The 11,648-nt window shown below is 49.0% G+C and overlaps 1 protein-coding gene across 1 annotated transcript in view; it reads left to right on the forward strand.

The window, feature by feature from the left end:
• Nucleotides 1-10,476, forward strand: part of LMLN (leishmanolysin like peptidase) — a 52,251-nt gene extending 41,775 nt beyond the window's left edge. Inside the window, exons 14-17 of the mRNA XM_077449748.1 lie at nt 813-972; nt 2,026-2,156; nt 2,316-2,526; nt 9,581-10,476. Of these exons, the coding sequence (XP_077305874.1) occupies nt 813-972; nt 2,026-2,156; nt 2,316-2,526; nt 9,581-9,681 (603 nt within the window). The 3' untranslated portion in view covers nt 9,682-10,476. The remainder of the gene's footprint in view (nt 1-812; nt 973-2,025; nt 2,157-2,315; nt 2,527-9,580) is intronic.
• Nucleotides 10,477-11,648: the final 1,172 nt, after the last annotated feature.

The following is an 11,648-nucleotide window of genomic DNA, read 5'->3' on the forward strand; positions in this document are numbered from 1 at the left end:
AAGGGTAGGAGGAGCCCTCATGATACAGGGGAGGGATAGGAGGAGCCCCCATGATACAGGGGAGGGATAGGAGGAGTCCCCCATATACAGGGGAAGGGTAGGAGGAGCCCCCATTATACAGGAGAAGGGTAGGAGGAGCCCCCATTATACAGGGGAGGGATAGGAGGAGCCCCCATGATACAGGAGAAGGGTAGGAGGAGCCCTTATTATACAGGGGAGGGATAGGAGGAGCCCCCATGATACAGGGGAGGGATAGGAGGAGTCCCCCATATACAGGGGAAGGGTAGGAGGAGCCCCCATTATACAGGAGAAGGGTAGGAGGAGCCCCCATTATACAGGGGAGGGATAGGAGGAGCCCCCATGATACAGGAGAAGGGTAGGAGGAGCCCCCATGATACAGGAGAAGGGTAGGAGGAGCCCCCATTATACAGGGGAGGGATAGGAGGAGCCCCCATGATACAGGGGAGGGATAGGAGGAGCCCCCATGATACAGGAGAAGGGTAGGAGGAGCCCTCATTATACAGGGGAGGGATAGGAGGAGTCCCCCATATACAGGGGAAGGGTAGGAGGAGCCCCCATTATACAGGGGAAGGGTAGGAGGAGCCCCCAATATACAGAAGAAGGGTAGGAGGAGCCCCCATGATACAAAGGATCCGTATTTCTCAGATGTCGGTGACCCGCTCAGGAAGGAGGAGGAGAACATTCCGGACAGATAAATTCCCTCACCTGTCATGTAGAATTGAGTGGCTCCATCTGATATTCTGTCTTCTGTATCTGACGTGACTCTTGTGTCTCCTGTCTGCGGTGGTCAGTACTTTGATGACATCCCCGGAGTGCCTCCTCGGGATCTCCCCCATTACGGAGGTGCGGTGGAAATCGCTGACTTTTGCCCGTTCACACAGGAGTTCAGTTGGCATCTGAGCGGAGAGTACCAGCGCAGCTCTGACTGCACATTGGCGCAGAATCAGCCAGGTGGGTGTAAGGGGGTCACTGTGGGGTCAGGTAGGTGTAAGGGGGTCATTATGGGGCGCGGTGGGTGTAAGGGGGTCACCGTGGGGCGAGGTGGGGGTCACTGTGTGGAGAGGTGGGTGTATGGGGGTCACTGTGGGGTGAGGTGGGTGTGGGGGTCAATGTGGGGTGTGGTGGGTTACTGTGGGGCGAGGTGGGGGTCACTGTGGGGCGAGGTGGGTGTGGAGGGTCACTGTGGGGTGAGGTGGGGGGGTCACTGTGGGGTGAGGTGAGTGTGTGAGTGTCACTGCTGGGTGAGGTGGGGGTCACTGTGGGGCAAAGTAGGTGTGTGGGGGTCACTGTGGGGCGAGGTGGGTGTGTGGGGGTCACTGTAGGGCGAGGTGGGTGTCACTGTCGGGTGAGGTGGGTATGTGGGGCAAGGTGGATGTGGGGGTCACTGTATGAGAGGTGGGTGTGGGGGTCACTGTAAAGCGAGGTGGGTGTGGGGTGAGGTGGCTGTGTGGGGGTCACTGTTGGGAGCGAGGTGGGTGTGTGGGGGTTCACTATGGAGCGAGGTGGGTGTGGGGGTCACTGTAGGGCGAGGTGGGTGTGGGGGTCACTGTAGGGCGAGGTGGGTGTGGGGGTCACTGTAGGGCGAGGTGGGTGTGGGGGTCACTGTAGGGCGAGGTGGGTGTGTGGGGGTCACTGTAGGGCGAGGTGGGTGTGTGGGGGTCACTGTAGGGTGAGGTAGGTGTGTGGGGGTCACTGTAGGGCGAGGTGGGTGTGTGGGGGTCACTGTAGGGCGAGGTGGGTGTGTGGGGGTCACTGTAGGGCGAGGTGGGTGTGTGGGGGTCACTGTAGGGCGAGGTGGTTGTGTGGGGGTCACTGTAGGGCGAGGTGGTTGTGTGGGGGTCACTGTAGGGCGAGGTGGTTGTGTGGGGGTCACTGTAGGGCGAGGTGGTTGTGTGGGGGTCACTGTAGGGTGAGGTGGGTGTGGGGGTCACTGTAGGGCGAGGTGGTTGTGTGGGGATCACAAAGACTTGTTAGATAACCATTCAGTGTGTCTTTCCTCTCCAGCCGCCTCCCGGAATTACGGGGCGGAGCGGTACGGACCGGACTCGGCCTGCCTGGAGCAGCGCTCGGTGTTTGTCATGGAACAATGTATGAAGCGGATGAGTTACCCGGATTGGGGCAGCGGCTGTTATCAGGTGATGTAGAGAAACCTTCATGTATTGTGTGGGGGAAGGGCTTTGGTGGCCCACCTTAATCATCAGTTGGAGGTCTCCCCCCCGTATCAGTGGTCCGATCCTCCAGAGAGCTCCGCCCTGTGATGTCATACTGACCCCGCCTCCTGTCTATCCCCTTAGGTGAGCTGCTCCCCGGAAGGTCTCCAGGTGTGGGTGGAAGACTCTCCGTACCTTTGTACCCGCTCTGGACAGATACTCACCATCAGAGCCAACAGCAACGGCTGGTATTATGAGGGGGATCTGGTGTGCCCACCCTGCCCGGACTTCTGTGACATGTGCCCACCCGAGCGAGAGCCACCGCCAGACAACAGGACCAGACTGGCACCTCTAGGTACCCCCCCCCTTTGGGTAGTAAATACACAGCAAGAGGGAGACACAATGAGGGGCATTTACTAAAGGCAAATAGACTGAAGTGCAATTTCTCCAGATCTTAGTAAATGAGGTGAAGCTTCACTTTACAAAGAACACCCAATCACATGCAAGGAAAATTAAAAAAAAAAAATCTTTATCGTACATCATGGGACACAGAGCCATAGTTATTAACTATATGGGTTATAGGCCACCTTCAGGTGATGACACTGGTATACCCAATACAGGAAGTTCCCTCCCCTATGTAACCCCTCCTCCTTCCAGGAGAACCTCAGTTTTTTCGCCAGTGTCTAAGGTGTTGGTCACGAGTGAAGATGTTCTGTGAGGAGCTCTAGGAGGGATCCCATGCTGGATTTAAAGAGCCTCCATAGACCGGATCCATCCAAAGTGCCAGTGAGGCCAAGGCGGATGGTACCCGGGCCTCGTATCCGAAGAGCGAGGTTTTGCCTGTAACGCCTCTCTTTTTAGGGATGGACCCCGGGACCCAGGACTTTTTTGGTCATGCTACATTACCTAAAGTTTTTCTGAGGGGTGCTATACAGGTCCAAGGCAGTGGACCCCCTATAATAGGGATCCGGTCCTTGAAGGTTTTCTAACGCAGCCCGCCGGGATGGGTGAAGTTTGGATCTGTCTGTATCAGCAGTATCCTGCAGTGAGGAAAAGGTAAGGGAAGAAGCCTAGGAACTGTAAAAAGTCTACCTATGCTTTTTTTCTTCCATAAGTAAAATGTTGTCATGCCTAAAGTCTCCACTAGAGGGAGTAAATGCACATACCTTAGTACATTGCTTCTCAGCCAGCTTAGAAGTTCCAGCTAAATGGCATGTGTGTGGTCTCAGCAGGGGATCCTCATCCTGAACATTTCCCCCCTGGGGGAGGGAGGTACAGCAGTAGCTTGTAAACCCCTTCCCCACGGGGGTGCGGCGGCAGCACGGCTTTTCATATATGAGTTTATTCTTTTATTCCCCACAAAAAGTTTTTAAACTTCCCGTTGCCCAGCCCCTCCCTTGCCTCACCTCTCCGTGCATGCATGGACTAGGGCTAATTAAAACAGGGGGGACGTTGATTGATGGAGGGGACGTGGCTTAAGGGCGTGGCTAAGGCGTAGGTGCTGGGGACAGAGACAGACTCGCACAGCTGCTGCGGACACACAGGACACAGGAGGTATGTAAGGTTGATGCAGGCATTTCCAGTACAGGATATAACATTGATAACAACACTAAAGCTGTGTGTTCAGTGAGTTGTGCATTTACATAGTGCCTCTGTTTTTTTGTGCTCAGCACTATGGCTCCCAAAAAAGACACCCCCAAAGGTACCAATTATTCCACCCCCAGGAATTTGGAACTCCAGTCGTGTCTCCACACTGTCATCTTCAAATGAAATACCAGATATGGCAAGCCAGGCTGAGTCATTGGGACTAATTGGTGGTGCAACCGCTTCTCACATTTCAGCCCCTGTATACATGACTGAAAATGCGTTTTCCTCCACCCTGCAGGGCCTAGAAAGCGCGTTCGATCCCCCTCCCCCACATCAGACCCCTTACCAAGGGAACAGTGGGTAGAGGATGAGGTGTTACCCTCAGGGGATCAGGAGGAAAGGCAAGCTGATAAATCTTCTGCAGAGGAAACAGCGGTAGATGAACCTTTTTCAGCCTCACAATCTGAGAAATTGCTGATACAATCTCTTACGGGAGATGGTTCATGTCTCTTTCAAGCTACCTCTAGCAGAGTCAGCTGATAGTTCTGTTTCTTCTTTGGGTTCCTTAAAACCTTCACAGCCTTTTCACACATTTCCTGTCCATGCATTATTAGAAAAGCTTATTCGTGCTGAATGGGATCACCCGGATAAGCATTTTCTCCCTCCAAAAAGATTCACAGCACTCTATCCAACGGAGGAGAAATTCACCAAAAGATGGAATGTACCAGCAGTGAACTCTGTTATTTCCAGTCTGAATAAAAGTCTAGCTTGTCCAGTAGACAATGCACAAATGCTTAAAGATCCAACTGATAAAAGATTGGAATTTCTGTTAAAATCCTCTTTTTTTTTTCCTTGGCAGGTGCCGTTACTCTGCCTGCAGTCGCTGCAATAGGCATAGTCTAGACAGGCCCTTAAAGAGGTCCCTGCACAACAAGCCCGGGATTTGGCCGAACTACCAAGGTCACTATGTTTTGCCATAGACGCCATGAAAGACTATTCACCAGGCGCCCCGCCTTGTGCTAGTACACATGCGTAGGACTCTGTGGTTAAAAATTGATCAGCCCAAGCACCTTGCAAAATGCTTCTGACTAGTTTCCCTTTTCATGGGGATCGACTATTCGAGGATGATTTGGACAAATACATCCAAACGATTTCTAGTGGGAAGAGTACTGTTTTGCCAGTCAAAAGAAAGTATAAACGACCTTCATTTAAACTGACTCTTTCCCCCGCACCAGGGACATCCGCCTCTGTGCACAGGCACAGAAGAAGACCTGGAGCCGGAAATCTGCAAAGCAGAATACTAAAGCCTCATTATGAAGATGCACCCCCCCCTCGCCAGAGTGGGGGGAAGACTTCTGCAATACTCAGAAGTCTGGCAAGAAGAAATTCAGAACAGAGGGGTCATCTCCACAGTGTCTCTAGGATACAAACTAGAATTTCGGGAGTTTCCACCGTCTCCTTCCCAAAGATCCAGAGAAAAGGATATCTCAGGCCCTAGACCGATTACCAGCTCAGGGGGTGATCATACAAATCCCCACAGAAGAACAAGGTTTGGGGTTTTATTCAAACCTCTTTACGGTACCAAAACCGAATGCAGATGTCAGACCCATTCTAGATCTAAAAAATCGAAATCAGTTCCTGAAGATTTTTTTTCTTCTCCTTTTGCATGGAGTCGATCAGGTCGGTGGTTTCTATTCTACAAGAAGGAGAACTTCTGGCGTCTATCGACATCAGGGTTACATATCTGCATGTTCCTATATTTCCCACTCGCCAAAGGTTTCTGCGTTTCGAAGTAGAACAGAAGCACTTTCAGTTTGTAGCCCTGCGCTTCGGGACTAGCCACAGCACCCCAGGTGTTCACAAAGGTACTGGCCCCACCTCTAGCTAGTTTAAGGGCATAACAGTTTTGGAGTACTTAGATGATCTATTGCTAATAGACCAATCGGTGGCTTGTTTGGAGCAAAGTGTACGCATTACAACCATTTACCTGGAAAGTTTGGGTTGGATTCTAAACCTAGAGAAATCTTCCTTAAAACCTCTAAAAAAAGCTGGAGTGGCCTGATCATAGACACAGCCCAGGAAAAATCAACTCCATAAGAGAGCTGGCGCAGATGGTCAGGTCGAAAAGAGATCCCTCCATTGGCCTTTGCATGAGGTTGTTAGGAAAGATGGTGGCTTCATTCAAAACCGTTCCCTATGCCCAGTTCCATTCGAGTCTGTTTGTGAGTACCTTTTCAATACATTTTTAAAATAAATTCTCGTACGTACTTCACCATCGGAGCATACCTCTCTTTTCTATGAGACCTTTTGTGGATAATATTGAGGCTTAAGATCCATGTGGAAACTATTTGAGGTGCAAAATTCCAGTCGAGGGGGGCCTGTACTCACCTGCCAGGAATTAAGTTACAACCCCTGGACCTTGCCGTTTGGTGGTTTTGCTGTTTACCTTACAGCAGTAAGGTAAGGGGCCACTTTACCTGGTGTGTCGTGAACACTGGAGATATAAGAATTAAAGACACGGTTGCTGGCACCTATTTTTGAGAAGCACTGAATAAGCCACTGGTCACTTTATTCATAAAGACTTTATTATTTTACTAAGAGGAGCACTGAAAAATAACCACTGGTCACTTTATTCTATTTAATTTCACATAAAGACTTTATTATCATCTAGTTTTTTTGTTTAAGCATGCATTGTGTGTTGCACGTTTTAATATAAGAAGAATTTCATGAGTTTATTATCCTGGAGATATTCACTTGAATATTGAAAGCACATGACACTTTATTGCTTTATTATCTGTAATATATTGGACACTTTATTTTATTGATTATTCACGGATTAATCTGCTGGAGATATTTCACATATTTGGGCTAGTTTTATATTCACTGTGTATAATATTTAATTGTATAATATTTTTATTATATTATTTCTTTATTATACTCACTTAAAAAGAGGAAATATCACCTAATAGAAGGAGACGTTGCTCTCGGGAGTGTGTCACTTAGTAACACTGGTATTATTTGTATAAGCATAAGGCACTTTATTTTTAGTTTAGTATAGTTTAGTTTAACCTTTTCAGGTAGCGCAACACCATTTATTTGATTTCTAAGTATTCTATCTGCTTGGAACAAAACGATCCAAGCTTTAGACTTGCCAATGCAGCTCTCCCCAAGGGTGTCCCAAAGCCTCAATTGGTGGTTTAGTAATCCAGAATCTGCTGAAAGGAAAATGCTTCAGACCAGTTATCTGGAAAGTGGTAATGACAGATGCCAGCCTTTTAGGCTGGGGATCAGTACTAGAAGACAACTGTCCAGCGATAGTGGTCAAGAACCGAAAGAGCCTTGCCCATCAATATCCTAGAGATTCGTGCAGTGCGTCTGGCTCTGAATGCCTGGGCTTTCAGGTTACAGGATTGTCCTGTCAGGATCCAATCCAACAAAATGCCACGGCGGTGGCCTATATCAATCACCAAGAGTCTTGCAGCGCAGGCAGAGGTGAACCATATCCTATCTTGGGCAGAAAGGAATGTTCCGTGCCTATCAGCATTCTTTATTCCGGGAACAGAGAATTGGCAGGCGGACAACTTGAGTTGCCAGCAGTTATTGCCAGGGGAATAGTCTCTTCACCCTGACATATTTCGGGCTGTTAGCCAAAGATGGGGGATTCCGGACGTAGATCTTCTAGCGTCCAGATTCAACATGAAGTTAGTCAACTTTGTGTCCAGGACAAGGGATCCACTCTCATGTGGAACAGATGCGTTGGTGACCCCCGTAGGATCAGTTCTCACTGATTTATGCATCCCCCCCTATTCAGTTGCTACCTCGACTTTGCAGAATCAAGCTGGAAAGAAAGCCAGTAATTCTGGAAGCACCAGCATGGCCAGAAGATCCTGGTATACAGAAATCCTAAAGATGGCAGTGGAAGATCCATGGTCCCTTCCACTACGGCCAGACCTGTTCTCACAAGGGCCGATATTCCATCCTACTTTACGAACGCTAAATTTAACGTCCTGGCTATTGAAACCCACATTCTGATGAAAGGTGTGCTTTCCGAGTCAGTTATCTCTACCCCGATTAATGCAAGGAAGCCAGCTTCCTCTATATTATTATATAGTTTGGAGGGCTTATGTTTCCTGGTGTGAATCCAAGGGTTGGCACCCTCGGAGATGTATCATAGGCAGAATTCTTGCCTCTCTACAATTAGGGGTAGAGATGAAGTTCTATTAAAGGCCAAGTCTCAGCTTCATTGGACTTACTTTAAAGACCGCTTGCTACACATTCTTTAGTCCGGGGGTTTTATGCAAGGGGTGATGCGGATTAATATGCCAGTTAGATCACCTTTGAACCCTTGGGACTTGAACTTAGTTTTGTCAGTGTTACAAAAACAGCCATTTGAACCGATACAGCATCTTCCCTTGGTCCTTCTGACAAGGAAGTTATTGTTCTTGGTTGTTATATCCTCAGCAAGGAGGGTTTCGGAATTGGCTGCTCTTTCTTGTAAAAAGCCCTATTTGATTTTTCATGAGAACAGAGTGGTGTTACGCCCTCGTCTGGGCTTTTTGCCAATAGTGGTCTCAGTTTTTCACCTGAACCAAGATATTGTCCTGCCATTGTTTTTTTCCAAAACCATGTTCCAGGGAAGAGAAGTCACTACATTGTCTCGATGTAGTGAGAGCAGTGAAAATCTATTTAAAGACAACTGCTCAGATCCGGAAGACTAATGTCTTATTTATTCTGCCAGAGGGTCCTAAGAAAGGACAGGCAGCATCGAAATCCACTGTCGCTAAGTGGATTCAGCAAGTTATAATTCAAACTTTTATGATTTAAGGGGTAGGATTCCCCCTTCTCAAGTTAAGGCGCACTCTACCAGGGCGGTTAGTGCCTCTTGGGCAGTGCGTCACCAGGCCTCCATGGCTCCGATCTGCAAGGCCGCAACTTGGTCTTCAGTACATACATTCACAACATTTTATCAGGAGGTATGAGGATAACGCCTTTGGGCGCAGTATACTGCAGGCGGCAGTATAGGTACTCAAGGCTGGAGGTGCCCTGTGGGTTGTCTCCCCCTCCTCTAGTATTGCTATGGGAAGTCCCACATAGTGATTACTATGGTGCTCTGTGTCCCGTGATGTACGATAAAGAAAATAGGATTTTTATTACAGCTTACCTGTGAAATCCTTTTCATGGAGTACATCACGGGACACAGAGGTCCCGGCCCTATTTTGATGCTTAGATTGCTTTGCTACAAAAATGGAGGTACTCCTGGAAGGAGGAGGGGTTATATAATGGAGTGAACTTCTTGTATTGGGTATACCAGTGTCATTACCTGAAGGTGCCTATATATATATATATACCCATTAAGTTAACAACTATGTCCCATCATGCACTCCAAGAAAAGGATTTTACAGGTAAGCTGTTAAAAAAAATCCTATTTTTTGCTAGCACGTGATTGGATGATGAAAGTCAGCAGCGCTTCCCCTCATTTTCTAACCTCTGGAACTACTGCCCCTGCAGAGTGCACTGTCTATTTGCCTTTAGTAATACAACCCCAAAATAAGCAGGAGGACACTTTGTATACTTCCATCCTAGACAGATCTTCTACAGGAAATAGATTTACTAAAACTGGAGCACTCAGGATCGGGTGCATCTGTGCATGGCAGCCAATCCGCTTCTATCTTCAGCTTCTTCAATGAAGCTTTGACAATAAGACCTGGAAGCTGATTGGTTTCTCTGCAGAGCTGCACCAGATTTCACACTCTCCAGTTTTAGTAAATCCCCCCCCCCCATTGTCCTGGAAAGGTCTGACCCCTCTCTCTCTTCTCCCTCAGATCTCTGCTCTCACTCCTCCAACCTGGTTGTCACCTTGTGGCTTCTACTGCTGAACTTACTCCCCCTGCTGGCCGGGTTCTTCCTCTGCGTCCACCAGTGATGGAGATAAAGCTGCTGTACCTTTGCTCTGGATCAGAGTGTCTCACTGTGTCCTGGTGACACCAGCCCCTCCCCCCATATATCTGAGCCAGTCTCTATAGTTTTACTTGAACTTGTGGAGTTCAGTGAGAGGCCTGGAAGTGCTGAATCCGGCCGTCTTCACTGTTCTGTCAGCTGCTCGTGTGGATGGATTGCTCAGGAGAGGACGGCCATGTATGGTTATAATCAATAGAAGGTAGTGGTACCCCATCCCTCACCCTCTCTATGACCTCGTCATTGCACAGCGTGATATTCCCTCGAAGAGTGACGGTGAGGGGCCTTCACTATGACCCTCCCCCACCCCGGAAATTTACAAAGCAGTTCTCTTGACTATTCAATCTGTATTATTCATTTTTGAGCACTTTTTAAATTTGACCCGCGCTGTACAGGGAGCCCCCTTTCCTAAGAAGAGCCCCGTTTCCGAAGAGCCTGGCTTCCTGTCTAAGAAGAGCCCGGCTTCCTGTCTAAGAAGAGCCCGGCTTCCTGTCTAAGAAGAGCCCGGCTTCCTGTCTAAGAAGAGCCCCGCTTCCTGTCTAAGAAGAGCCCCGCTTCCTGTCTAAGACCGTTTCCTGTGTAAGAAGAGCCCCGTTTCCTGTTCTACAAAAGGGGGCGGTCCCTGGAATTGTGCGGATGACTTTATTCTTTTTTTTTTTTTGTTCTCCGACTTCCTTTGTGGATATTTTTATGACGTATTTTATGACTGCGGAGGGAACAGAAATTTCTGTAGCTGAGAATTGTGATTTATTTATTCTCTGTATGTGACCTGTTAGTGTTTTATTTCTGATCAGTGTTTGTAGTAAGTGGTGCAGACGGTGGGAGATCGGGGGGATCGGGGGGTTCGGGGCGCTCGTACTGACACCGAGGGGGAGATTTGCTAAAACTGGAGCTCTGAGCACCGGGTGCAGCTCTGCATGGTAACCAATCAGATTCTACCTTCAGCTTCTTCAATTGAGCTTTAACAATAAGCTTCACACTGAACCTCGCCCCGTATCTCACCCGTAATTCAGTGCGACTTCGGGGGGGCGATTGGAGAGACGTCTGTGTGGGGTCTTGCACAAACGTCTATTAAAATCGCCCCGCCAAAGTCGCCAAAAGTACCCCGGGAACTACTTCTGGGAATGTTGCCGGAAATGAGCTGCAATTTGACATGTCAAATCAGCCCAATGTGAAGGAGGTATGAAAACCTGGAAGCTGATTGGTTACTGTGTACAGCTGCACCACATTCTGTGTACTCCAGTTTTAGTAAATCTCCCCCCTAAAAGACCATCCCCCATCTACCTCTCACCCACCCCCCATCTACCTCTCACCCACCCCCCATCTACCTCTCACCCACCCCCCATCTACCTCTCACCCACCCCCCATCTACCTCTCACCCACCCCCCATCTACCGTTCACCCATGTACCATTTACCCCTCACCCATCCCCCATCTACCCCTCACCCATCCCCCATCTACCTCTCACCCATCCCCCATCTACCCCTCACCCATCCCCCATCTACCCCCTCACCCATCCCCCATCTACCCCCTCACCCATCCCCCATCTACCCCTCACCCATCCCCCATCTACCCCTCACCCTCCTCCAACCAACTGCTGGCTTAAAAAAATGGTTTGTTTACATAAATTGGCGGTCACATGACTCCAGTCCCCGGCCTTTCCTCCTCTATTGTTCATATGAAGTGGGGTCCTTCATCAGGTGTCCATGTCACTGCCTGTGTGGTCTGGCCTCTTCCTATTGGCTGTCCAGTAGTGGAGCCCCTCAGGAACCGGCACCAGGGAGGGGCCCATATGATGTACTGAGGTGAGTATAAGTCACTTCATAAGGCAAAAAATACATCCAGGAAGGGCTGGAGGGAGGTGGGTTGTAGGATAATATCCACCTATAGATGGACGATACAATACCCCTCCCCCCTCCACCTATACAATACCCCT

Source organism: Lithobates pipiens, unplaced genomic scaffold, assembly GCF_037356315.1.
Source record: "Lithobates pipiens isolate NorthernLeopardFrog02 unplaced genomic scaffold, aLitPip1_a1.2 Scaffold_22, whole genome shotgun sequence".
Lineage (NCBI taxonomy): Eukaryota > Metazoa > Chordata > Amphibia > Anura > Ranidae > Lithobates > Lithobates pipiens.